This window comes from Salvelinus alpinus, chromosome 9 (assembly GCF_045679555.1).
Source record: "Salvelinus alpinus chromosome 9, SLU_Salpinus.1, whole genome shotgun sequence".
Taxonomy (NCBI): domain Eukaryota; kingdom Metazoa; phylum Chordata; class Actinopteri; order Salmoniformes; family Salmonidae; genus Salvelinus; species Salvelinus alpinus.
Genome location: NC_092094.1, coordinates 63,745,765 through 63,773,502, shown reverse-complemented (window position 1 = coordinate 63,773,502; position 27,738 = coordinate 63,745,765). Strand labels below are relative to the sequence as shown.

At 49.6% G+C, this 27,738-nt stretch overlaps 1 protein-coding gene across 2 annotated transcripts; it reads left to right on the top strand.

The window, feature by feature from the left end:
- Positions 1-29: 29 nt before the first annotated feature.
- Positions 30-18,276, top strand: LOC139530474 (kelch domain-containing protein 1-like). 2 transcript variants are annotated; one of them, XM_071326939.1, is made up of 14 exons: positions 30-152; positions 6,405-6,517; positions 6,713-6,783; positions 7,408-7,525; positions 7,659-7,771; positions 7,950-8,034; positions 8,143-8,226; positions 8,385-8,465; positions 8,658-8,716; positions 8,841-8,950; positions 9,056-9,128; positions 9,347-9,431; positions 9,683-9,735; positions 12,977-18,276. In XM_071326939.1, the coding sequence occupies exons 2-14, from the start codon at positions 6,410-6,412 to the stop codon at positions 13,110-13,112; spliced, it is 1,176 nt and encodes a 391-aa protein (XP_071183040.1). In that variant the 5' UTR covers positions 30-152; positions 6,405-6,409; the 3' UTR covers positions 13,113-18,276. The 2 variants fall into 2 exon arrangements, with proteins under 2 accessions (XP_071183040.1, XP_071183038.1); XM_071326937.1 differs by lacking the exons at positions 7,659-7,771; positions 7,950-8,034.
- Positions 18,277-27,738: the final 9,462 nt, after the last annotated feature.

The following is a 27,738-nucleotide window of genomic DNA, read 5'->3' as shown; positions in this document are numbered from 1 at the left end:
GCCTTTATTGTTTTTAATGCTGATTGCCGATATTAAGTTAGGGTTTAGGTAGGGACGTCCCAAGGATCCCAGATAGTACAAATCACGATTATGTCGAGATTTACTGTTTGAAGTCAGCTGATGTTGTTAAAACACCCCGTATTCACAGACATGTAAGTATATAAATTATTACTTGAAAATGTATTAATTTATTATCCTCCATGTGTTTATTCATCATGTCTCAATAGTATTCTAATATTTACAACACATCAGTGTAGAACGAATACAGAATAAAACAACTGTAGCGACCCGCACAGACAGCTGTGTGTTATGTGTTAGGCTAGTAGGTGGTTGTGTTCGCGGGGTCCGACATGTCAGTCAACCTGCTATCTGCCAATCACGGGAATGCCTGGAATGTTCTGATGCCGGGCATCCTGGTGGTTGGCGGAGTGGCGTGGAGGGGGGTTGGGCAGGGGGATGGAGCATTGGAAGTTAAGACCAGGTTTTGCCTTTGTTCTTTCTCTTACGTCTGGGCTCCACAAGAGAAGGTCACGATTGGCTTGTGTGTTATCTTTCACTTATTTGGCGTGGGCTACGGCCAAACAGTAGCCTGTGTAAAGTTGGTTTAATAAACCGTCCATTCGTAAACTCAATCCTCTGTCTGGACAGTTGTTCTTTTATGATCTAGTCAGGTCATTACATTGGTGTCAGAAGTAAAAACGTTGATAAAAGTTAGCCAGCTAGCTAGCTGACTTCTGTGGCTAGCTACCGTAGGTGAGAACGGGGGTTGAAAATGCTTCGAGGGAATCCGAAAGTGAAGGTGGAGGTAGGGGAAGATTATGGCCAAGGAGATACGTGTGAATGGACGTCGGAGGTTCTGGCTGAGGAGATCGCCAGGGCGTCGGAGCGCAGAGGCCGCTTGAGGGAGGACGCTAGAGTGATGGCGGCTGAAGCGGGCATGAGCGCCTCGTCGACTGTGTTTCGCGCGGATTCTGGTGGGCGGGCAGAAGTGGTGACGTCGACGCGGCGGGACGAGGAATCTGGGGCTCAGGATGTAAACAAACATGGCGGCGCCCAGTTCCCGGCTGCGTCCGTATCTGTTAAGACCCCGAAGTATTCCGGTAAGGCGGATTGGGAAGCTTTTCATGCTCAGTTTGAACTGTTAGCTCATTTTAGGGGGTGGTCGGATGAAGAAAGGGCACTGCAGTTGGCTTTATGCCTCACGGATGAAGCTCTGTCCTGTTTGATATTGATTAGCCCCGAGGACAGACATGATTATGGCGCTTTAGTGGGAGCACTGAGGAGGCGCTATGGACAGTGTGTACAGCCCGGGCTACTGCGCTCCGAACTGAGTAATAGACGCAGGCAGCCAGGAGAGCCTCTACGGGTGTTAGCTAATGACATTGAGAGCCTCTCTCGGCGGGCATATGCTCACATGCCCCCCTCCGTGCAGAGCGAGCTAGCACGGGACCAGTTCATACAGGCGCTCTCTCCTACGGAGCTGCGCATACAGACCCAGCTGGCTCATCCTGAGTCATTGCAGATAGCCTTGGAGATGGCTTTGGAGAGGGAGCTGGTGTGGGCTGGGACTTCAGCTGGGGCTTTGGTGGGGGTGCAGGGAGACACACCCTCTGTGCGAGCTGGGGGGCAGAGCAGCCCGGAGCCGGAAAAGCCTGCATGGGTGGCTGAAATGACAGAACTCATTCGTGCTGTGTCGCTACAGGCGGCACAAAACACACACCCTGGTCCCAGGGTCTGCTGGGGTTGTGGCCAGCCAGGCCATCTGCGCCGAAATTGCCCCATGTCCCCCAGAGCTCAGGGAAACGGCTCGGGGTCCGCATAGACCGGGTAGTGCGGACCCCTGGCTTTCTATCCCAACCACCATCATCTTCAGGGGGAGCCCACCGGCACAAACGGGGAAGCAAGGCTCCACTTCCCCCAGAAGCAGACGAGAGCAAGCGAATGGAGCCTGTTGTTGTGGTGGGCCGGACCTGTGTTGGGGACTTTTGTCATGTCCCTGTCACTGTGGAGGGTGTGCCCTGCTCCGCCCTGGTGGACACTGGGTCCACAGTAACCCTGGTGAGGCCAGATATTGTGCCAGGTTGGACTCAGTGTGAGCCTACAACTGTGCAGCTCCGCACAGTCACAGGTGAGCTGGCACCCATGAAAGGGAAGGGAATAATGACTCTGACAGTAGGGGGCAGGACTGTGCGTCATCCTGTGTGGGTGGCGGCTGTGCAGGACCCTTGTATCCTGGGGTTGGACTTTCTTAGGAGCACAGGCTGCCAGTTAGACCTAAATAGGGGCACACTGAGCTTCCAGGGAGGGCCGGAAGTCACCATGGCCCCCCCTAATGTCACATTCACTCAACCCAACAAACCCTTTACTCCAACAGTTAAAGCAGCAGAGACTCATGGCTGCCCCCCCTCCCCCACAGCTGTGTGTGACTTTTCCCCAGCCCCCCTGTCACCTACTGCGGTGTGTTACATTCCCCCAGCTACCTCCATGACACAGCCCTCTGTGAGCCCAGGCCGCGCCCCCCCAGCCCAGCTACCCCAGATGGGAGAGGAGAGGACACTGTCTGCAGTGAGGGAGATATGGGGGAGGAACTGTGTTGGTCTTGACCCCGAGCAGCAGGAACGGTTGTGGCAGTTGCTGTTTGAATTCAGAGACAGCTTTGCGCTGAGTGAGGAAGAGGTGGGTCAGACTCATCTGGTGCAGCATGAGATCGACACAGGTGATGCTCGACCCATCAAGATGCGTCCCCGCCGTATCCCGCTGGCACGCCAGGAGGCGGCAGACAAGGCTGTGTTGGAGATGCAGCGGGCAGACTTCATTGAGCCCTCAGACAGCCCCTGGGCGGCGCCAGTCGTCATGGTTCCGAAGAAGGGGGGCAAGCTGAGGTTCTGTGCGGACTACAGGCGGCTGAATGAGGTAACCAGGAAGGACTCATACCCCATACCATGTATCGATGAGTCGCTGGACCTGGTTAGGGGGTCCTCCTGGTTCTCCTCACTAGACCTCCGCAGTGGCTACTGGCAGGTGCCCCTCTCCCCAGAGGCCAGAGCCAAAACTGCATTCTCCACTAACAGAGGACACTGGCAGTTCAAGGTCCTGTGCTTTGGCCTGTGCAACGCTCCAGCTACTTTTGAGCGTTTGATGGACAGGGTGCTGGATGGCATCCCCAGACAGCAGTGTCTGGTATACCTCGATGACATCCTGGCCCATGGCAGCTCCTTCCAGTCAGCCCTGGGGGCGCTACGGCGTGTGCTGGAGAGGGTGGCTGCCGCAGGTCTGAAGCTCCACCCCGAGAAGTGCCACTTCATGAGGAGAGAGGTGTCCTTCTTGGGCCACCGAGTGGGGAAGGAGGGGATCAGCACCATGGAGGACAAGGTAGGGGCTGTCAGAGACTGGCCCACCCCCACCGACCAGCGTCAGCTGAAGAGCTTCCTTGGCCTGGCCTCGTACTACAGGAGGTTTGTACGGGGCTTCTCAAGCGTTGCTGCTCCACTGAACCGCCTGCTGCCGAAGGACAAAGCTTTCACTTGGACAGTGGAGTGTGAGGAGGCGTTCAACACCCTCAAACGTGCACTGATCGAGGCCCCCGTGCTCGCCCCCCCTGACCTCACCTTGCCCTTTATCCTGGACACAGACGCGAGCAATGTGGGCATGGGTGGGGTGCTGGCCCAGGTGGGGCCAGCGGGGGAGAGAGTGGTGGCGTACTTCAGCAAAACATTTGACAAACATGAGCGCCGCTACTGTGTCACCCGGCGGGAGCTCTTGGCTGTTGTGGCTTCCGTCAAACACTTCAAGTACTACCTGGGTGGTCTGCCCTTTACTGTAAGGACTGACCACTCTGCTCTCCAGTGGCTCATGTCTTTCAGAGAGCCAGAGGGGCAGGTGGCACGCTGGTTGGAGGAGCTTCAGCCGTATGACTTCACAGTGGTGCACAGGGCAGGGGCACGCCACTCCAACGCCGACGCCATGTCCCGTCGGCCCTGTACTGCAGACGGCTGCCGCCACTGCGAACGGAGAGAGGGACGGGAGAGAGAGCTGTGTGCAGAGGGGGTCTGTGCCACAGTATGTCAGGCGAGCGGGCCTGTCTGCTGTGAGCTGCAGACTGTCGACGTGGCTGAATGGCGGCAGCAGCAGGGACGGGACACAGACCTACAGCCAGTGCTACAGTGGGTAGAGGCGCAGGTGAGGCCACCATGGGAAGAGGTGACAGCGCTCTCACTCGCGACCAAAGGGTTGTGGTCAAAGTTTGAGAGACTGCGGCTGGCTGATGGCGTGCTACAGCGGGCATGGAAGGAGTCAGCTACGGGAGAGGAGAGGTGGCAGGTGGTGGTCCCAAAAGCATTGCGGGAGGCTGTGCTCCAGAGTACTCATGGCGGGGTGGGGACTGGACACTTTGGGGTCACAAAAACACTGCGCCGTCTCCGTCAGGGCTTCTACTGGGGGCAGCACAAGAGGGATGTGGAGGACTTTTGTCGCCGCTGTGACAACTGCACAGCGAGAAAGGGCCACCCCGGGCCGCTCTCATGCTCAGCTCCAACAGTTCCCAGTGGGGGCTCCCATGGAGAGGGTGGGAGTGGATGTAGTTGGGCCGTTCCCCACCACAGACAGTGGAAACCGCTGGGTGCTCACGGCCATGGACTATTTCACAAAATGGCCCGAGGCCTATGCTCTGCCTGACCAGGAGGCAGAGACCATCGTCGACGCCCTGACAGCGGGGATGTTCAGCAGGTTTGGAGCTGCAGAGTCCATCCACAGCGACCAGGGCAGAAACTTTGAGTCCCGTGTGTTCGCCACCATGTGTGAGAGGCTGGGTATGCACAAGACCCGCACTACTCCTCTCCATCCTCAAAGTGATGGCCTTGTAGAGCGCTTCAATAAAACGCTTGGACAGCAGCTGGCCATCGTCTCTTCCAAACACCAGCGTGACTGGGACAAGCACCTGCCTATGGTCCTCATGGCATGCCGCTCCGCTGTCCAAGACTCCACCTCCTGCACGCCTGCCCTCCTCATGCTGGGGAGAGAGATCCGCACCCCTGCGGAGATGGCGTTTGGTCGGCCCCTGGATAGCCCTCATGTTCCCCCGGGGCCGGAGTATGCCCGGAGACTCCAGGACCGCCTGGAGACAGCCCACACCTTCGCCAGAGAGCAGCTGGTGAATGCAGGTGTGAGGCAGAAGAGGAACTATGACGTGCACACCCGGGGAAGGCACTTTGTGGCTGGGGAGCTGGTCTGGGTCTACAGCCCGCTAAGGAAAAAAGGCAGATGCCCCAAGTTGGACAGTCACTGGGTGGGACCCTGCAGTGTCCTGGAGAGGGTAGGGGAGGTTGTTTACCGGGTGCAGCTTCCTCCCAGGGGGAGAAAGGTGGCACTGCACCGGGACAGGTTAGCCCCATACAGAGGGGCCTCTTCTCCCCAAACCCCAGGAACCCCCACAATTCCCCTCTCTGGCAATGCCATTCTCCAGGCACCCACCCCCAGGTGCCGCAGACAAGGCTCCAGACAGCCCACTCCCCCTGTCTCCCCCCCTGTGTCACCGCGTGGTTCCCCAGAGCCACGGACTGTATTACCCGTTCCCGCTTCCTTGTCCCCCATATCCCTGCCTTCATCCCCTGGTTCCCAGAGGGGCACTCTGCGACCATCACGGCCACGCAGGCAAAGGAGACCTCCGGGTCGCTTCAGAGACTTTGTTTGTTCCCTCGGGGACGAGGGACTTTGTGGTGGGGGGGCTGTGTAGCGACCCGCACAGACAGCTGTGTGTTATGTGTTAGGCTAGTAGGTGGTTGTGTTCGCGGGGTCCGACATGTCAGTCAACCTGCTATCTGCCAATCACGGGAATGCCTGGAATGTTCTGATGCCGGGCATCCTGGTGGTTGGCGGAGTGGCGTGGAGGGGGGTTGGGCAGGGGGATGGAGCATTGGAAGTTAAGACCAGGTTTTGCCTTTGTTCTTTCTCTTACGTCTGGGCTCCTCAAGAGAAGGTCACGATTGGCTTGTGTGTTATCTTTCACTTATTTGGCGTGGGCTACGGCCAAACAGTAGCCTGTGTAAAGTTGGTTTAATAAACCGTCCATTCGTAAACTCAATCCTCTGTCTGGACAGTTGTTCTTTTATGATCTAGTCAGGTCATTACACAACCATTAGGTTGATTTGGGACAACCTGCCTGAAGCTTATCAGGGCAGGAAAAACTTGTTTTCTCTCAAAGCTGTTGCACTTGATTAAAAACATCTTGAGACGACAGGACGCGACCAATTGTAATTTTTCAATTACCATGCTCTTCTCTTCGCTGTGTTGACAAAAATTAGCAACCCGGATCTCTGAGCAGATTTCTTCAACGATACTATAATGTCCTGACACAGTGATATTTGTTTCAACGTAGCAACGTATCCTATTTTTTTCCCCCTTATTAGCATTCATGGATTCTGCAATTGAAAAGCACTGTTCAGAGCTTGTAGCCCGTGAGCGAAGCGGTCATACGGCTCTAATTGAGAGAAATGTCCTGTACGTGTGGGGAGGCTACGTGGTAAGCAGAAACTGTCAAACAGAACGCCTACCTGGCTGCAACTGTCTTGACAAGCATTGCCAATGGATAGTGTTATCTTTCATTTATGTTTTGCATTTCACCAACATGCTATTTGGATCGTGAAATAATATTAAAGGATTATGCAATATGTTGATTGATGCCAAATTACTATTCTATGTTACTTGTTTTCTGCAGTCAATTGCTGATGATGAAGTTTTCCTACCTAATGATGAAATCTGGTTATATGACTTAGAAAGAGGTGTATGGTAAGAATATGAATGGAATTTTAACAAAGTAACACATTTCTAAGATCATGAATGGAGAAGTTGATATGTTATGAGAACTAAGCTTGATTTCGAATATTCTACTACATGAAATAAATAAATAAATAACCCTGTCATTGGATTTAGGTTAAACGTTGGGTGAAAAAATTACAAAATTCCCTGACGTCGATGCGTTTTTGAAAATCCAATCAGTTTTCAACATTGATTCAATGTCATCACATAGATTTTTTGGGTTGTTGAAATGAAATGATTCAACTTTTGCACTGAACCAACCCACTGGGCAAAAACTGGTTAAGTAAATTGTTGTGTGGTTGTTTTTTGATGGGTAGACTGTTGAATTCATATCAACCAAATGTAAATCAAAACTAGATGTTGAGCTGACGTCTGTGCCAAGTGGGAAACATTTGAGAGATGTAAACACTACATTTCATAATTATGGAGCTTTGCATTAGAGGTTGTTACATGTTATTTACAATGTTGTTACATAGTTGCTAGAAGTTTATTGGTCAGTGGTTTGTGTTTATATCTGTACTCTATGCTTTTTGTGAATTTTGCGCCCTGCAACTTACATTTCCCTGTTTTGTTTGTTTCTTCTCCATTCTGAAGGGAAATGTGCAGGATGTCAGGAGAGGTCCCGCCCCCCATGTCAGGCACCTGTGGCTGCTCTCTGAATGGAGACATGTACATATTTGGGGGATGCGATGACAATGGCCAGACCAACCAGGTAAACCCAATCAATAGAAAAAGCCCCCTAATGTACAGTACATTTGCACGGATGTGTGAAAATCCTCAATAGCTTACTAATAAGCCTTACATTGTTTTGTTTACATTTACGTGCTGAAATGGTCTGTTTTCAGCTTTACTGTGTCAATCTTCTGGATGGAAAATATACTTGGAGGAAAGTTAACCATAAGAGTGGCTCCCCTCCCACACCCAGAGATAAGCTCTCTTGCTGGGTTTTCAATGGCAGGCAAGCATTCTTTAAAAAACAAAACAATGCCCATGGCAGTACTGCCCTAATTGGGAAGATTTATAAATCGAACCTTGCCACTTTACTATTGGTGGTGATCTAAAAAATCGTTGGGGGTGCACAGCTACCCTGTAAAACGAAACCCTTGTGATTGGGATATGTTTTGGTTATTCTGTAGGCTCATCTACTTTGGTGGATATGGTCATAAGCAACTTGATGACATCAATAACAACAGAAGCTTCCTTATGGATGAGGCATCATGGGTAATTTTGGCTTATGGGTGCAATTATAGCCAAAGGTATAAATACATTTTCTAGTACTATTAACTATTTTAACTTTATTATATGAATTAGTAATACTGTGCTCTGTAGGTGGATGACATCTATTGGGGATGGAACAATGAAGTCCATATGTTTGACCCAACATCGGCCAGTTGGAGTGAACCACATACCAGTGTAAGACAATACATTGAACGTGTTTATTTATTTAAAAAAAAGACATGATATCATATACAATAAGCAAAAACTTAAGAATGTGCTATGACATCACATGTTTTGAGGAATGGAACATACAAGGCACATATACTTTATTTGTGGATATCTACTGTCTACAGGGTTGTGCACCTGACCCCAGAGCTGCCCATGCCAGTGTAACACTTTGCCACAAAGGATATGTATGTGGGGGCAGAATAAGGGTGAGAAATTATAAATTTTAACTCCTCTCCATGGTTGCATTGAAACACAGACACAAAAACCCTAAAGTGTATTGCTAATAAGATTTGTGGGATTACATCTTTTATTGTACATACAAGTTTAAATATACCTACTTAACTCAAGTTTTTTTGATTTGGTTTGAAAGAAGATCATAATTTTTCTTTCACTTTCAGGAAACCAGGACAAGTGACATTTATTGTCTAGATCTAGAATCATGGACATGGTCTGAAATGTACGCATTAACTGTTCACTCTTTCAAATGCTCAACTTAAAATGGTTACTTTCCTGTTCTATACTGTTATCACAACACGCTTGATTAAATGTTTTTAACTGTTCTTTCAAAATGGCTTTTCTAGAGTACCAGCATCCAATGTGCCAGTGGGAAGGTCGTGGCATACCCTCACTGCAATATCTGACAGCAGTTTGTTTCTATTTGGAGGACTGAGTATAGACTGCAAACCAATGAGTAAGTCATTTACCTGTACAGATTCTAAATCCTACCTCTGTACCTTAATAAGGTCCACGGAAACATGGCATTCGCTTTTCTAAAAAATAAATGATATCTCTCCAGGCGATGGCTGGGTATTTGATGTTGAGACGAAGAAATGGAGAGAGTTTGAGCATCCATACATGAACAAACCAAGGTAGTGCATGTTCAAGTTGTTTGTGTCATGTTTAAATCAAGCTAAATTACTAAACTGGTATTGGATAGCATTACATGTTCCAATCTAAAAGTCTGAGGAATGTACCTAAAATGTGCAAATGATAAAACTGTAAGCACATTGTCTGACCCATAGAGATCCTTTAATTCACTTTATATGTAATTCTATGATCTGACCCTTTATTTATTTTCCACCCTCAGGTTGTGGCACACAGCATGCCAAGGGAAAGACTCTGATGTCATTGTGTTTGGGGGTAGTTGCAACTACATCCTTCTAGTAGACACAGTAAGTATAATGGAAACCACCTTAGAATCAATCTGATTCTATGGAAACCACTCAAGGAACTTCCCTAATCATTCACATTGGATGATTTTACCATTTGTGACAGGAAGGAAATTGCTTGGTATTATGTTAATGTTAAATTATTAAAATTCATAAGCAGATCATTGATGAATTATGGAACACGTATCATGAATTATGGAAGACATGTTTACAATGAGCTGTTATGGTACTGTTTCGTTATCACCTTTCTTCAGGGTCACTGCAATGATGCACTTGTTTTCCAGATCCAGCCCTACCCACTCTTTCGGTAACTAATCAATTATGATAATTCAATGAGTGTCACACCCTGGCCTTAGTTATCTTTGTTTTCATTATTATTTTAGTTAGGTCAGGGTGTGACATGGGGAAGTATGTGTTTTGGGTTGTCTAGGGGTTTGTAGGTTTAATGGGGAAATGTCTTGTCTAGGTGTTTGTATGTCGATGGCTGCCTGGATTGGTTCTCAATTAGAGACAGCTGTGGTTTATTGTCTCTAATTGGAAGCCATATTTAAGGCAGCCATGGGCATCATGTGTTTGTGGGTAATTGTCTTTGTTGAACGTTTGTTGCTTGTCTGTGCACTTACGTTATTTAGCTTCACGGTCGTTTGTTGTTTTTTGTTAGTTTGTGTATAGTGTTCGTTTTCGTGTATTTTGCACACGCTGCGCCTTGGTCCAATCTCTCACAAGAAGACGATCGTGACAGAATTACCCACCAATCTAGGACCAAGCGGCGTGTCAAGCGGCAACAGGACCCACCTACACAGGATTCATGGACATGGGAGGAGATACTGGATGGTAAGGGACCTTGGGTACAACCGGGAGAATATCGCCTCCCTCGTGAAGAGCTGGAGGCAGCTAAAGCCGAGAGGAGGCGATATGAGGAGGCAGCACGGAAGCAAGGCTGGAAGCCCGTGAGTACAACCCAAAAATGTCTTGGGGGGGGCCTTAAAGGGAGTGTGGCGAAGTCAGGTAGAAGACCTGCGCCTACTCCCTGTACTTACCGTGGAGAGCGAAAGTACGGGCAGACACCGTGTTACGCAGTAGAGCGCATGGTGTCTCCTGTACACGTGCATAGCCCGGTTCGGTACATTCCAGCTCCACGTATCGGCCGGGCTAAATTGAGCGTTGAGCCGGATGTCATGAAGCCGGCCCAACGTATCTGGCCACCAGTGCGTCTCCTCGGGCCGGCTTACATGGCACCAGCCTTACGTATGGTGTCCCCGGTTCGCCTACATAGCCCGGTGCGGGTTATTCCACCTCCCCGCACTGGTCGGGCGACGGGGAGCATACAACCAGGTAAGGTTGGACAGGCTCAGTGCTCAAGGGAGCCAGTACGCCTGCACGGTCCGGTATTTCCGGCGCCACCTCCCCGCTCCAGCCCAGTACCACCAGTGCCTACACCACGCACCAGGCTTCCTGTGCGTCTTCAGAGCCCTGTGCCTCCTCCACGCACTAGCTCTATGGTGCGTGTCACCAGCCCTTTACCACCAGTGCCAACACCACGCACCAAGCCTCCTGTGTGTCCCCAGAGTCCTGTGCGTCCTGTTGCTGCTCCCCGCACTAGCCCTGAGATGCGTGTCCTCAGCCCGGTACCACCAGTTCCGGCACCACGCACTAGGCCTAATGTGCGTCCCCAGGGTCCAGCATGCCCTGTTCCTTCTCCCCGCACTAGCCTGAAGGTGCGTGTCCTTAGCCCGGTACCTCCAGTTCCGGCACCACGCACCAGGCCTACAGTGCGTCTCAGCCGGCCAGAGTCTGCCGTCTGCCCAACGGCGCCTGAACTGCCCGTCTGCCCAACGGCGCCTGAACTGCCCGTCTGCCCAACGGCGCCTGAACTGCCCGTCTGCCCAACGGCGCCTGTACTGCCCGTCTGCCCAACGCCGTCTGAACTGTCCGTCTGCCATGAGTCTTCAAAGCCGCCCGTCTGTACTGAGCCTGCAAAGCCGCCCGTCTGCCATGAGCCGTCTGCCAGACAGGAGCCGCCAGAGCCTACCGCCAGACAGGAGCCGCCAGAGCCTACCGCCAGACAGGAGCCGCCAGAGCCTACCGCCAGACAGGATCAGCCAGAGCCTTCCGCCAGACAGGATCAGCCAGAGCCTTCCGCCAGACAGGATCAGCCAGAGCCTTCCGCCAGACAGGATCAGCCAGAGCCTTCCGCCAGACAGGATCAGCCAGAGCCTTCCGCCAGCCAGGATCAGCCAGAGCCTTCCGCCAGCCAGGATCAGCCAGATCCGTCAGCCAGCCAGGATCAGCCAGATCCGTCAGCCAGCCATGAGCAGCCAGATCCGTCAGCCAGCCAGGAGCAGCCAGATCCGTCAGCCAGCCAGGAGCAGCCAGATCCGTCAGCCAGCCAGGAGCAGCCAGATCCGTCAGCCAGCCATGAGCAGCCAGATACGTCAGCCAGCCATGAGCAGCCAGATCCGTCAGCCAGCCATGAGCAGCCCAGCCAGGATCCGCCAGAGCCGTCCAGCCAGGATCCGCCGGAGCCATCCAGCCAGGATCCGCCAGCCAGTCCGGTGCTGTCCCTCAGTCCGGAGCTGCCGTCCCTCAGTCCGGAGCTGCCCCTTATCCTGGTGCTGCCCCTTATCCTGGTGCTGCCCCTTAGTCCGGTGCTGCCCCTTAGTCCGGTGCTGCCCCTTAGTCCGGTGCTGCCCCTTAGTCCGGTGCTGCCCCTTAGTCCGGTGCTGCCCCTTAGTCCGGTGCTGCCACTTAGTCCGGTGCTGCCCCTTAATCCAGTGGGGTTAAGTTGGAGGGTGGTCATTTGGAGGAGGCTACGAAAGCGGGTAGTGACTATGGTGGGGTGGGGACCACGACCAGTGCCAGAGCCGCCACCGTGGACAGACGCCCACCCAGACCCTCCCCTAGACTTTATGCTGGTGCGCCCGGAGTTCGCACCTTAAGGGGGGGGTTATGTCACACCCTGGCCTTAGTTATCTTTGTTTTCATTATTATTTTAGTTAGGTCAGGGTGTGACATGGGGAAGTATGTGTTTTGGGTTGTCTAGGGGTTTGTAGGTTTAATGGGGAAAGACTTGTCTAGGTGTTTGTATGTCGATGGCTGCCTGGATTGGTTCTCAATTAGAGACAGCTGTGGTTTATTGTCTCTAATTGGGAGCCATATTTAAGGCAGCCATGGGCATCATGTGTTTGTGGGTAATTGTCTATGTTGAACGTTTGTTGCTTGTCTGTGCACTTACGTTATTTAGCTTCACGGTCGTTTGTTGTTTTTTGTTAGTTTGTGTATAGTGTTCGTTTTCGTGTATTTTGCACACGCTGCGCCTTGGTCCAATCTCTCACAAGAAGACGATCGTGACAATGAGGGAGAATCTGTCTCAGCTAGAGATATACAGAAGGGTCCCCATACAAATAGTTAATGGAATGTATTATTTTGCTATTACATAGATGCTATAACACAGTGACAGTTTAGTATAGTAAGCTACAACTACCAAATGCATGCAATGCCCTCTTAGCCTATACTTAAAACGTTTTTTTTTTTTAAATGTCTCACAGGATATGTGAGGATTACATAGCCAAGAATGTGAAGAACTGCAAGATGCTTGAAAAACAGCTTCCATTTGTGCCTCCAAAACTACTGCCAGCTGTACAGAAGAGAATATCATTTTTTCGGACAACAAAGAAAATATAGCATTGTCAGATATAAATATTAAGGGAAATGTTCAGTATTATAAACTAGGGGGTTTGAGTCCTGAATGCTGAATGCTCATTGGCTGACAGCCGTGGTAAAAACATTTATTTTTACTATTTACGTTGGTAACCAGTTTATAATAGCAATAAGGCACCTCTGGGGTTGGTGGTGTATGGCCAATATACATTACATTTTACATTTAAGTCATTTAGCTGACGCTCTTATCCAGAGCGACTTACAATTTGGAAAGTTCATACATATTCATCCTGGTCCCCCCGTGGGGAATGAACCCACAACCCTGGCGTTGCAAGCGCCATGCTCTACCAACTGAGCCACACGGGACCACAGCTAAGGGCTGTATTCAGGCACTCCGTGTTGCATCGTGCTAAGGACAGCCCTTAGCCATGGTATATTGGCCATATACCACCAACTGCCGAGGTGCCGTATTGCTTAAGTAGACTACAGTAAACTGATAATGCAGAGTTCAGACTATGTTCCGCTTATTACTGTTGAGAAGGCCTTCATAGTATGTGGGGCGATTTGTCTTACAAAACATTATTGATTTATTGTCAAATGTCTTAGTGTATTTTACAAGACATTCAGAAATTATTCAGACCCCTTAACTTTTTCCACATGTTATGTTACAGCTATCATTACTTTAACACATGGTCAGTCAATCCGGAAAATTTCAAGAACTTTAAAAGTTCCTTCAAGTACAGTCGCAAAAACCATCAAGCGCTATGTTGAAACTGGCTCTCATGAGGACCCCCACAGGAACGGAAGACCCAGAGTTACCTCTGCTGCAGAGGATGAGTTAATTAGTTACCGCCTCAGAAATAGGAGCCCAAATAAATGCTTCAGAGTTCAAGTAACAGACACATCTCAACATCAACTGTACAGAGGAGACTGCGTGAAATCCGGCCTTCATGGTCGATTTGCTGCAAAGAAACCACTACTAAAGGACACCAATAAGAAGAAGAGACTTGCTTGGGCCAAGAAACACGAGCGGTGGAAATCTGTCCTTTGGTCTGATGAGTCCAAATGTGGAGATTTTTGGTTCCAACTGCTGTGTCTTTGTGAGAAACAGAGTAGGTGAACGGATGATCTCCGCATGTGTGGTTTCCACCATGAAGCATGGAGGAGGTGTGATGGCGCTTTGCTGGTGACACTCAGTGATTTGTTTAAAATTCAAGGCAAACTTAACCAGCATGGCTACCACAGCATTCTGCAGTGATACGCCATCCCATCTGGTTTGCATTTAGTGGGACTCATTTGTTTTTCAACAGGACAATGACCCAAAACAGCTCCAGGCTGTGTAAGGGCTATTTTACCAAGGAGAGTGATGGAGTGCTACAGTACATCAGATGACCTGTCCTCCACAATCACCTGACCTCAACCCAATTGAGATGGTTTGTGATGAGTTGGACCGCAGAGTGAAGGAAAAGCAGCTAACAAGTGCTCAGCATATGTGGGAACTCCTTCAAGAATGTTGGACAAGCATTCCTCATGAAGCTAGTTGATAGAATGTCAAGAGTGTGCAAAGCTGTCATCAAGGCAAAGGGTGGCTATGAAGAATCTAAAATATTTTGATTTGTTTAACACTTTTTTGGTTACTACATGATTCTGTGTTATTTCATAGTTTATGGTTTTTACTATTATTCTACAATGTAGAAAATAGTAAAAATAAAGAAAAACCCTTGAATGAGTAGGTGTGTCCAAACTTTTGACTGGTACTGTAAGTATTCAGACCCTTAGCTATGAGACTTGAAATTGAACTCAGGTGCATCCTGTTTCCATTCATCATCCTTGAGATGTTTCTACAACTTGATTGGGGTTTACCTGTGGTAAATTCAATTGAATGGACATTTGGAAAGGCTCAAAGCCCGTAACAAAAGGGAGACAACATGGAGATAAAGAATAACAAAATATAATTATTAACTGAAGTAAAGTAAATACAATTAACAATGGTGTGTGTGTAGTCAGTATTGTAAGTGAGTGGTTGCATGTATACATGTGATAATTAGGTGTGTTGAAGGGTGCCAACGCAAACAAACCAAATAGCCACAACAATGCCACAACCAAAATCTGCCTGTGTCTGAATGGAGAGAGTCTCCTCAATGAATGTGGAAGAGGTCTATTTATCCTGGGACACACCCGGGCCCAGGTGTTTCCCATGTAGCTGACGACCCTCCCAACTCCGCCCACCGACATCCTAATAAGGAAACAAGAGCAAAGCGAAAGAGAATACGGTAGACAGAATGGGAGGGTCGTCCCCCCCCCCATGAAACCGGGGACCATCAAGGACCCCTTAACAACATACCAGCCTCTGCGTCCCAAATTGACACGGCCTCTGCGTCCCAAATTGATGAGGGGTTACGTGTTCACACTTCCAATTTGCCCCAGCCAACCTCCTCCCCAGACCTCAGCAACCTTTGCGCACAGGAAGCAACGTTTAAGAGAAAAGAAGAACACAAGACCAGGAGGGAACAGACAGCAAAGATAGAACATGACAATACCAAACAATGGTCAGTCACGTAAACATTCAGGAACAGGGCACACAAGAGACCGCATCAGCTACAAACTCCAACGAAAATAACATCTCAGGGTGCTTCCTAATTTTTACAACGTCTCCCAACGATTCATAGTCACTTCCCAACGATTCATAGTCACTTCTCAACGTAACAGAATTTCACGTGCCCTACTCATCAGTGGCACCTGCCAATAGCCCTTTAACAGGTCAAATTTACTCACAAACCTAGCTGCTCCGACTTGATCAACGCAGTCCTCCATCCGAGGAAGAGGAAATTAATCAGGCTTAGTGACACTGTTTACCTTACGGTAGTCCGTACAAAATCTGTTTGTTCCATCTAGTTTTCTGACCAAGATACAGGGAGAAACCCAACTGGAGAAAGAAGGCTCTGCTATCTTACTCTCCAGCATGTATCTGACCTCAGCATCCAGACAACGCAGTTTCTCTGAAGAAACTCTATAGAACCGCTGACGAATGGGGTCAGCATCTCCAATATCAATATCATGTTCTATTAAGTTTGTACGTGTAGGTGTATCAGAAAACAAACCTGGAAATCTCCGAATCAGACCAACCATCTCTTTCCGCCCATCAACAGGTAGAGGAGTGAGAAGGCTGTCTAAAATATCCAGTGTCTCTGAATTTTTCAATCTACCCTGCAGTATGCAATCGTCAGGACCAGGAACATCTTCCCTCCTCATTCACAGACCTAGCCTGAGAAGAACCCAAGGAAATAACGGTATCAGCCAAAAGAACAGGTTACCGTCCTCTGTAGATTCCCACTGTTCAGTCTCAGAGGAACGTGCATAATAGGGTTTTAACAAATGTACATGGCACAGTTGGTGTGCTTTCCTCCGTTCTGGAGTGGCAACTAGATCATTTTGCTCAGTGTACTGGCGCACCACTGTATATGGACCTTGAAACTTGGCTTGAAAAGGTGTTTCCATTGATTTGGAAAAGGTACACACCTGTCTATTTAAAGGTCCCACTGTTGACAGTGCATGTCAGAGCAATAACCAAACCATGATGTTGAAGGAATTGTTCATGGAGATCCGAGACAGGATTTGTGTCGAAGCACAGATCTGGGGAAGGGCAGTGGCAGTTCTAGACCATTTCAACTGGGGGGGCCAAGCTGCGGCCAGTTGTACTGTTAGAGGGGCCAGTTACATTAGACGTTATTGTTGTCATCGTTTTCTTCAGGCATTAGCAGGCAAAAGACCATGTTCATAATCATCATTGTTGCCACTGTCTAATAACTAATGTAAAAATTAATTCATACTCCACATTTAGGGGGGCGACAAGGGGGGCACTGCCCCCCCCCCCCCACCCCCAGAACCACCACTGGGGAAGGGTACCAAAAAATATTCTGAAGCATTGAAGGTCGCCAAAAACACAGTGGCATCCATCATTCTTAACAATGGAAGAAGTTTGGAACCACCAAGACTCTTCCTAGTGCTGGCCTCCCAGCCAAACTGTGCAATCGGGGGAGAAGGGCGCAGTGGTCTAAGGCATCTCACTCGCCTGGGATTAGCCGGTATAGGCCGTCATTGTAAATAAGAATGTTCTTAACTGACTTGCCTAGTTAAATAAAAGGGCCTTGGTCAGGGAGGTGACCAAGAACCCGATGGTCACTCCAGAGTTCCTCTGTGAAGATGGGAGAACCTTCCAGAAGGACAACCATCTCTGCAGCACCACCAATCAGGCCTTTATGGTAGAGTGGCTAGATGGAAGCCACTCAATAAATACACATGACAGCCCGCTTGGAGTTTGCCAGAAGGCACCTAAAGGATGATGAAACCAAGATTGAACTCTTTGGCCTGAATGCCCAAGCATCATGTCTGGAGGAAACCTGGCACCATCTCTACGGTAAAGCATAGTGGTGGCAGCAACATGCTATGGGGATGTTTTTCAGCGGCAGGGACTGGGAGACTAGTCAGGATCGAGGGAAAGATGAACAGAGCAAACACAGGTCCTTGATAAAAAACCTGCTCCAGAGCGCTCAAGACCTCAGACTGGGGCAAAGATTCACCTTCCAACAGGACAACAACACTAAGCACACAGCCAAGACAACACAGCCAAGACAACGCTTCGGGACAATTCTCTGAATGTCCTTGAGTGGCCCAGCCAGAGCTCGGACTTGAACCTAATCGAACATCTCTGGAGAGACCTGAAAATAGCTGTGCAGCGATGCTCCCCATCCAACCTGACAGAGTTTGAGAGGATCTGCAGAGAAGAATGGGAGAAGTTCCCCAAATACAGGTGTGCCAAGCTTGTAGCGTCATAACCAAGAAGCCTCAAGGCTGTAATCGCTACCAAAGGTGCTTTAACAATGTACTGAGTAAAGGGTCTGAATAATTATATAAATGTGATATTTTCCCGTTTTTTATTTTATTTGTAATACATTTGCAAAAAATTCTAAACCTGTTTTTGCTTTGTCATTATGGGGAAGTGTGTGTGTCGATTGAGGGAAAAATAACAATTTAATACATTTTAGAATAAGGCTGTAACGTAACAAAATGTGGAAAAAGTCAAGGGGTCTGAATAATTTCCGAATGAACTGTATATGATGACTATGAATGGATGTGTATTCTGCCTGCAACAAAAGGAAAGGCATTTTAATAAAGAAGACTGTTGTAATGTTTGATATCATTCCTAATTTTTACAACTTCAACTTTGCTTAGGCCACCACCCCAAATGGTTATAATAACATATAAACCTTTTGATGAGTCATAAAAATGTTAATTCACTGAAGTCAGAGAGGCTGAAGTTATTATTATTACTTTTTTCGCTTTTTAGACAAACGTCACGCAATTGGATGAGCCCCTTTCCTGGGCCCAGCACCTGCCTTGTTGCCATGGTTTTGTCAGAGCGAATGCTCTCTTAGTGTGGTGTTTTGGGAAATGCATTTTACATCTTCGACCGTTGTAGGAAAATGCATCACTAAAACCTAAATTCCTAAACATAAATTCCATCGCTGTACTCAGACCATGCCAAGAGGGTCAAGTCTGCTTGAAATATCAAAGAGCATTAGTCACACCAAAATAAATACTTCAACTTTAAAGAATTGTATTACTGTTATCTTAATTTTCTTGAACATTGTATTACTACAAGGTGTAACCAGATGATAATGGAATTCTAAATCTCCAAACATAATCTAATTGAGACAAGGATAGATTGAGACAAGGATAGGATGGTAACTTTAATTTCTTTAAATCTTGTACCAATATAGTAAAATGTAATTACATTTTTGGAATCTGCAAACGAATGTTTTATATACACAAAAGCACCTTTTTAAACCAGACAAACATACATTATATACTACTTCTTGTAATTTTTGGTCTCTCAATCTGTAACACTGATATGTGCGAAACACACCTGTAGAGAAAATGCCTGAGCATATGTTCGATCAGTGGTCACATGACAAGCAGTTCTAAGGTACGTGTCGGGTACAATGTCCAAAGTGTCCATACTGTCCTTGACATTACACTACACTGGCTGGTCACCATTTCCTTCAGAGTTACACCAAAAGCACTGCCACGGAAAAGTGAAGGGGCCTTATCATCTCAGGCCTTGCTGAAGGCATTGGTCTAGGAACTCAGAGTAACACGATAGGGAGCAAAAGTGGTGATGCACTGGCACATCTGTGCCTCCCATGTCATCTACCAATACCACAGTGTGAGAGACGAGATGCAGATTCATGCTGACCCTTGTTTTGATGTAGTTCACACTTGACAAAGGTGTGCAGGGTTGAGATGAGGCCCATATGGGATTCGTTGTGGTGTAAACGCAAAACAAGAGAAGTAGGTTAGGCTAAACTATTATATAACACCTTGCATGATACTACAGGTGATCCTAGACTTCAAAACTAGGTAAAAACATTTTATGGGTGAAATGTTGAAATTAATAATTGAACTAACCTGATGTTGGCCACAACCCTGGATGCCATCTCCTGCAGTTTGAGGGGGAAGGTGAGCTGGATGGTGTGGCCCAGGGGGTTGGGATGGGCAAACAGATTACCAAACAGGTCCAGGTTCAAGAGTTAACTTTCGGAAGTCCCCTGGCAGCACGGCCAGCTGTTTGTGGGCTGCTGACAGAAAGCGCAGCTTGGAGATATGGCCGATGTGAAAGGGCAGCCACACCAGTTTGTTGTCGTCCAGCTTGAACTTGATCAGCTCTCGCAGCTGGCAGAACTGAAGGCCTGTTCTGACTCAGGTCTAGGTGTTGAAGGGTTCGCTGCAGGCTGGACAGGCAGAGGGCATCACTAATGGTCGCTAAAGTGGTTGATTTGAAGCAGTGGTTCCCAAACTTTTTAGAGTCCTGTACCCCTCCCTTCAAACATTCAACCTCCAGCTGCGTACCCCCTCTAGCACCCAGGGTCAGCACACTCTCAAAGGTTGTTTTTTGTCATCATTGTAAGCCTGCCACAATGAGTTGTCACAACCCGGCTCGTGGGAAGTGACAACGAGCTCTTATAGGACCAGGGCACAAATAATAATCAATAATTTTGCTCTTTATTTAATCATCTTACATATAACACCTTATTTGTTTATTGAAAATTGTGAATAACTCCCCACAGTTTAATGAGAAGGGTGTGCTTGAAAGGATGCACATAACTCTGCAATGTTGGGTTGTATTGGAGAGCGTCTCAGTCTTAAATAATTTTCCACACACAGTCTGTGCCTGTATTTAGTTTTCATGCTAGTGAGGGCCGAGAATCCACTGTCACATCGGTACGTGGTTGCAAAGGGCATCAGTACATTAACAGCACGGTTTTCCAAGGCAGGATACTCTGCGCGCAGCCCAATCCAGAAATCTGGCAATGGCTTCTGATTTAAATTACATTTTCCCAGAACCGCTTGTTGCAATTTCGATGAGGCTCTCTTGTTTTGATATCGGTAAGTGGACTGGAGGCAGGGCATGAAAGGGCTAACGAATCCAGTTTGTGTTATCCCAACTGACCTAAAACAGGGAATTTTTATTAGGATTAAATGTCAGGAATTGTGAAAAACTGAGTTTAAATGTATTTTGCTAAAGTGTATGTAAACTTCCGACTTAAACTGTATCTACAGTACTAAATCCATGTGTATTGTTAGGTTCAAATTTTTCTGAGTAAATAACTCACGGACACTAGAGAAGCTTCACCAGGTTTAATTCTTGCCAAAGGGTCGACACAGCTCTATTCAGACAAAAAAACATTTCACACAAGCACTGATATTTGACCCTTTCTCCTCGGCTGAGTCTCCTCCTACCCATCTGTACAAACATCGTTCTTTACTGCTAGGCAGGACACTAGTGATACGGGCCAGAAACTTATATTTCTCCCTTAAGGTGACCTGACCTGACCTCAACCCCCCTCCATCACTAATCCATGGCTCTCTCCCCTTATCAATGCCTGCTGACTTCCTCCCGTCCTCCTGTCCACTAACACCGTTAGTTCCCTTATATACTGCAGACAAGTCATATTTGTATGATTTAGCTTCTTCATCATTCATAATGAATTAATGTTTGCTTCATTCATATGACCAACCAATACCTTAAGAGGCTTTTTCTCTCTAAACTGAGACCTTGAAACTGAGATATGCTTCGTTCTCAAAACATGGTCTGGGCGTACAGCCCAATTGCAGATACTGATAGGTGAGGATTCGTTCAATCAGTCACTTGCATGAACACAGAAATTGGTTATTAGAACAGCACATCAATTTAACACATAAATTAGTTATTAGAAAAGGACAAGTTGTAACGGTCCTGACCTGTTTTATGTTGTTTTTGTATGTGTTTTGGTCAGGACGTGAGTTTGGGTGGGCATTCTATGTTATCTGTTTCTATGTTGGTTTAGGGTTGCCTGGTATGGCTCTCAATTGGAGGCAGGTGTTTGGCGTTCCTCTAATTGAGAGTCATATTTAGGTAGGCTGTTCACAGTGTTTGTTTGTGGGTGGTTGTCTCCTGTGTCGTCGTATGTATGTACCATACGGGACTGTTTGGCTGTTCGTTTATTTTGATGTCGTCTGTTTCCTGTCCGTGAGTTTACGTTTAGTTATGTAAGTTTATGTTCAGGTTTCGTCAACGTCGTTTTCTTGTTTTGTGTTTTTGAAAGTGTTTTGTTTCTTTCGTGTTGCCATCGTGTTCAATAAAAAGATGGCTTATTTCCCGAAAGCTGCGTATTGGTCTGATGATCCTTCTCTCCTCTCCTCGTCCGAGGATGAGGAGAGCGACAGCCCTTACAGAATCACCCACCAACCTAGGACCAAGCGGCAAGGGAATGCTCAACAGAGCAACCAGGACTTCTGGACTTGGGAGGAGATCCTGGACGGTAGAGGACCCTGGGCTCAGCCAGGGGAATATCGCCGTCCCAAGGCGGAGTTGGAAGCAGCGAAGGCTGAGAGGCGCTGGTATGAGGAGGCAGCGCGGCGACGCGGTTGGGAGCCCGTGAGTCAGACCCAAAAATTTCTTGGGGGGGGGGACACGAGGAGTGTGGCAAAGCCGGGTAGGATACCTGAGCCAACTCCCCGTGCTTACCGTGGAGGTAGAAGGCGTCGTACTGGTAAGACACCGTGTTATGCGGTAAAGCGCACGGTGTCCCCAGTACGCGTGCTTAGCCCAGTGCGGGCTATTCCACCTTGCCGCACTGGGAGGGCTAAGTTGGGCATCGAGCTGGATGTCATGAAGCCGGCCCAACGCATCTGGCCACCAGTGCGTCTCCTCGGGCCGGCATACATGGCACCAGCCTTACGAATGGTGTCCCCGGTTTGCCAGTATAGCCCAGTGCGGGCTATTCCACCTCGCCGCACTGGCAGGGCTACGGGCACCATTCAACCTGGTAAGGTTGGGCAGGCTCGGTGCTCAAGAGCACGTGTCCTCCTTCACGGTCCGGTATACCCGGTGCCACCTCCAAGTACCAGTCCACCGGTGGCAGCCCCCCGCACCAGGCTGTCTCTCCGGGTTCTCTCTCCAGCTGCTCCCACCTGTCCAGCGCTGTCAGAGTTTTCCTCCTCTCCAGCGCAGCCAGTGCCTATACCACGCACCAGGCCTACTGTGCGCCTCAGCAGGGCAGAGTCGGCCGTCTGCCCAACGCCTTCTGCACTGCCTGTCTGCCCAGCGCCGTCGGAGCCATCTGTCTGCCCAGCGCCGTCGGAGCCATCTGTCTGCCCAGCGCCGTCGGAGCCATCTGTCTGCCCAGCGCCGTCTGAGCCCGTCTGCCCAGCGGCGCCTGAACTGCCCGTCTGCCCAGCGGCGCCTGAACTGCCCGTCTGCCCAGCGGCACCTGAACTGCCCGTCTGCCCAGCGGCACCTGAACTGCCCGTCTGCCATGAGCCTGCAAAGCTGCCCGTCTGCCATGAGCCTGCAAAGCTGCCCGTCTGCCATGAGCCTGCAAAGCCGCCCGTCTGCCAAGAGCCTACAGAGCCTTCCGCCAGACCGGATCAGCCAGAGCCTTCCGCCAGACCGGATCAGCCAGAGCCTTCCGCCAGACCGGATCAGCCAGAGCCTTCCGCCAGACCGGATCAGCCAGAGCCTTCCGCCAGACCGGATCAGCCAGAGCCTTCCGCCAGACCGGATCAGCCAGAGCCTTCCGCCAGACCGGATCAGCCAGAGCCTTCCGCCAGACCGGATCAGCCAGAGCCTTCCGCCAGACCGGATCAGCCAGAGCCTTCCGCCAGCCAGGACCTGCCAGAGCCGTCCAGCCAGGACCTGCCAGAGCCGTCCAGCCAGGACCTGCCAGAGCCGTCCAGCCAGGACCTGCCAGAGCCGTCCAGCCAGGACCTGCCAGAGCCGTCCAGCCAGGACCTGCCAGAGCCGTCCAGCCAGGACCTGCCAGGGTTCCTCAGCCAGGACCTGCCAGAGTCCCTCAGCCAGGACCTGCCAGAGTCCCTCAGCCAGGACCTGCCAGAGTCCCTCAGCCAGGACCTGCCAGAGTCCCTCAGCCAGGACCTGCCAGAGTCCCTCAGCCAGGACCTGCCAGAGTCCCTCAGCCAGGACCTGCCAGAGTCCCTCAGCCAGGACCTGCCAGAGTCCCTCAGCCAGGACCTGCCAGAGTCCCTCAGCCAGGACCTGCCAGAGTCCTTCAGCCAGGACCTGCCAGAGTCCCTCAGCCAGGACCTGCCAGAGTCCCTCAGCCAGGACCTGCCAGAGTCCCTCAGCCAGGACCTGCCAGAGTCCCTCAGCCAGGACCTGCCAGAGTCCCTCAGCCAGGACCTGCCAGAGTCCCTCAGCCAGGACCTGCCAGAGTCCCTCAGCCAGGATCTGCCAGAGTCCCTCAGCCAGGATCTGCCAGAGTCCCTCAGCCAGGATCTGCCAGAGTCCCTCAGCCAGGATCTGCCAGAGTCCCTCAGTCAGGATCTGCCTGAGTATATCAGCCGGGACCTGCCCCTTGTCCCGGTGCTGCCCCTTGTCCCGGTGCTGCCCCTTGTCCCGGTGCTGGTCCTTATCCCGGTGCTGCCCCTTATCCCGGTGCTGCCCCTTATCCCGGTGCTGCCCCTTGTCCCGGTGCTGCCCCTTTTCCCGGTGCTGCCCCTTGTCCCGGTGCTGCCCCTTGTCCCGGTGCTGCCCCTTGTCCCGGTGCTGCCCCTTGTCCCGGTGCTGCCCCTTGTCCCGGTGCTGCCCCTTGTCCCGGTGCTGCCCCTTCTCCCGGTGCTGGCCGTTCATTTAGGGGATGTTAGTTTTAGGGTGGTCATTGGGAGGGGAAGACAGAAGCGGGGAGTGACTATGGTGGTGTGGGGACAGCGTCCAGAGCCGGAGCCACCACCGTGGTCAACTGCCCACCCAGACCCTCCCCTGGACTTTGTGCTGGTGCGCCCGGCGTTCGCACCTTGAGGGGGGGGTTCTGTAACGGTCCTGACCTGTTTTATGTTGTTTTTGTATGTGTTTTGGTCAGGACGTGAGTTTGGGTGGGCATTCTATGTTATCTGTTTCTATGTTGGTTTAGGGTTGCCTGGTATGGCTCTCAATTGGAGGCAGGTGTTTGGCGTTCCTCTAATTGAGAGTCATATTTAGGTAGGCTGTTCACAGTGTTTGTTTGTGGGTGGTTGTCTCCTGTGTCGTCGTATGTATGTACCATACGGGACTGTTTGGCTGTTCGTTTATTTTGATGTCGTCTGTTTCCTGTCCGTGAGTTTACGTTTAGTTATGTAAGTTTATGTTCAGGTTTCGTCAACGTCGTTTTCTTGTTTTGTGTTTTTGAAAGTGTTTTGTTTCTTTCGTGTTGCCATCGTGTTCAATAAAAAGATGGCTTATTTCCCGAAAGCTGCGTATTGGTCTGATGATCCTTCTCTCCTCTCCTCGTCCGAGGATGAGGAGAGCGACAGCCCTTACACAAGTATAACATTTCCATCACACTACCTCCTTGCCTTTGAGCTGTTGTCTGTGCCCAATAATGTTTGTACCATGTTTTGTCCTGCTACCATGTTGTGCTGCTACCATGTCAAATCAAATCAAATTTTATTTGTCACATACACATGGTTAGCAGATGTTAATGCGAGTGTGGCGAAATGCTTGTGCTTCTAGTTCCGACAATGCAGTAATAACCAACAAGTAATCTAACCTAACAATTCCACAACTACTACCTTATACACACAAGTGTAAAGGGATAAAGAATATGTACATAAAGATATATGAATGAGTGATGGTACAGAACGGCATAGGCAAGATGCAGTAGATGGTATAGTGTACAGTCTATACATATGAGATGAGTAATGTAGGGTATGTAAACATTATATTAAGTGGCATTGTTTAAAGTAGCTAGTGATACATTTTTACATAATTTCCATCAATTCCCATTATTAAAGTGCATGGAGTTGAGTCAGTATGTTGGCAGCGGCCACTAAATGTTAGTGGTGGCTGTTTAACTGATGGCCTTGAGATAGAAGCTGTTTTTCAGTCTCTCGGTCCCTGCTTTGATGCACCTGTACTGACCTCGCCTTCTGGATGATAGCGGGGTGAACAGGCAGTGGCTCGGGTGGTTGTTGTCCTTGATGATCTTTATGGCCTTCCTGTGACATCGGGTGGTGTAGGTGTCCTGGAGGGCAGGTAGTTTGCCCCCGGTGATGCGTTGTGCAGACCTCACTAGCCTTACGGTTGTGGGCGGAGCAGTTGCCGTACCAAGCGGTGATACAGCCCGACAGGATGCTCTCGATTGTGCATCTGTAGACGTTTGTGAGTGCTTTTGGTGACAAGCCGAAATTCTTCAGCCTCCTGAGGTTGGCGCTGCTGCGCCTTCTTCACAACGCTGTCTGTGTGGGTGGACCAATTCAGTTTGTCCGTGATGTGTACACCGAGGAACTTAAAACTTTCCACCTTCTCCACTACTGTCCTGTTGATGTGGATAGGGGGGTGCTCCCTCTGCTGTTTCCTGAAGTCCACAATCATCTCCTTTGTTTTGTTGACGTTGAGTGTGAGGTTATTTTCCTGACACCACACTCCGAGGGCCCTCACCTCCTCCCTGTAGGCCGTCTCGTCGTTGTTGGTAATCAAGCCTACCACTATAGTGTCGTCCGCAAACTTGATGATTGAGTTGGAGGCGTGCATGGCCACGCAGTCGTGGGTGAACAGGGAGTACAGGAGAGGGCTCAGAACGCACCCTTGTGGGGCCCCAGTGTTGAGGATCAGCGGGGTGGAGATGTTGTTACCTACCCTCACCACCTGGGGGCGGCCCGTCAGGAAGTCCAAGACCCAGTTGCACAGGGCGGGGTCGAGACCCAGGGTCTCGAGCTTGATGACGAGTTTGGAGGGTACTATGGTGTTAAATGCTGAGCTGTAGTCGATGAACAGCATTCTCACATACAGTATATCACAAAAGTGAGTACACCCCTCACATTTTTGTAAATATTTGAGTATATCTTTTCATGTGACAACACTGAAGAAAGGACACTTTGCTACAATGTAAAGTAGTGAGTGTACAGCTTGTATAACAGTGTAAATTTGCTGTCCCCTCAAAATAACTCAACACACAGCCATTAATGTCTAAACCGCTGGCAACAAAAGTGAGTACACCCCTAAGTGAAAATGTCCAAATTGGGCCCAAAGTGTCAATATTTTGTGTGGCCACCATCATTTTCCAGCACTGCCTTAACCCTCTTGGGCATGGAGTTCACCAGAGCTTCACAGGTTGCCACTGGAGTCCTCTTCCACTCCTCCATGACGACATCACGGAGCTGGTGGATGTTAGAGACCTTGCACTCCTCCACCTTCCATTTGAGGATGCCCCACAGATGCTCAATAGGGTTTAGGTCTGGAGACATGCTTGGCCAGTCCATCACCTTTACCCTCAGCTTCTTTAGCAAGGCAGTGGTCGTCTTGGAGGTGTGTTTGGGGTCGTTATCATGTTGGAATACTGCCCTGCGGCCCAGTCTCCGAAGGGAGGGGATCATGCTCTGCTTCAGTATGTCACAGTACATGTTGGCATTCATGGTTCCCTCAATGAACTGTAGCTCCCCAGTGCCGGCAGCACTCATGCAGCCCCAGACCATGACACTCCCACCACCATGCTTGACTGTAGGCAAGACACACTTGTCTTTGTACTCCTCACCTGGTTGCCGCCACACACGCTTGACACCATCTGAACCAAATAAGTTTATCTTGGACTCATCAGACCACAGGACATGGTTCCAGTAATCCATGTCCTTAGTCTGCTTGTCTTCAGCAAACTGTTTGCGGGCTTTCTTGTGCATCATCTTTAGAAGAGGCTTCCTTCTGGGACGACAGCCATGCAGACCAATTTGATGCAGTGTACTGCGTATGGTCTGAGCACTGACAGGCTGACCCCCCACCCCTTCAACCTCTGCAGCAATGCTGGCAGCACTCATACGTCTATTTCCCAAAGAAAACCTCTGGATATGACGCTGAGCACGTGCACTCAACTTCTTTGGTCGACCATGGCGAGGCCTGTTCTGAGTGGAACCTGTCCAGTTAAACCGCTGTATGGTCTTGGCCACCGTGCTGCAGCTCAGTTTCAGGGTCTTGGCAATCTTCTTATAGCCCAGGCCATCTTTATGTAGAGCAACAATTCTTTTTTTCAGATCCTCAGAGAGTTCTTTGCCATGAGGTGCCATGTTGAACTTACAGTGACCAGTCAGTATGAGGGAGTGTGAGAGCGATGACACCAAAGTT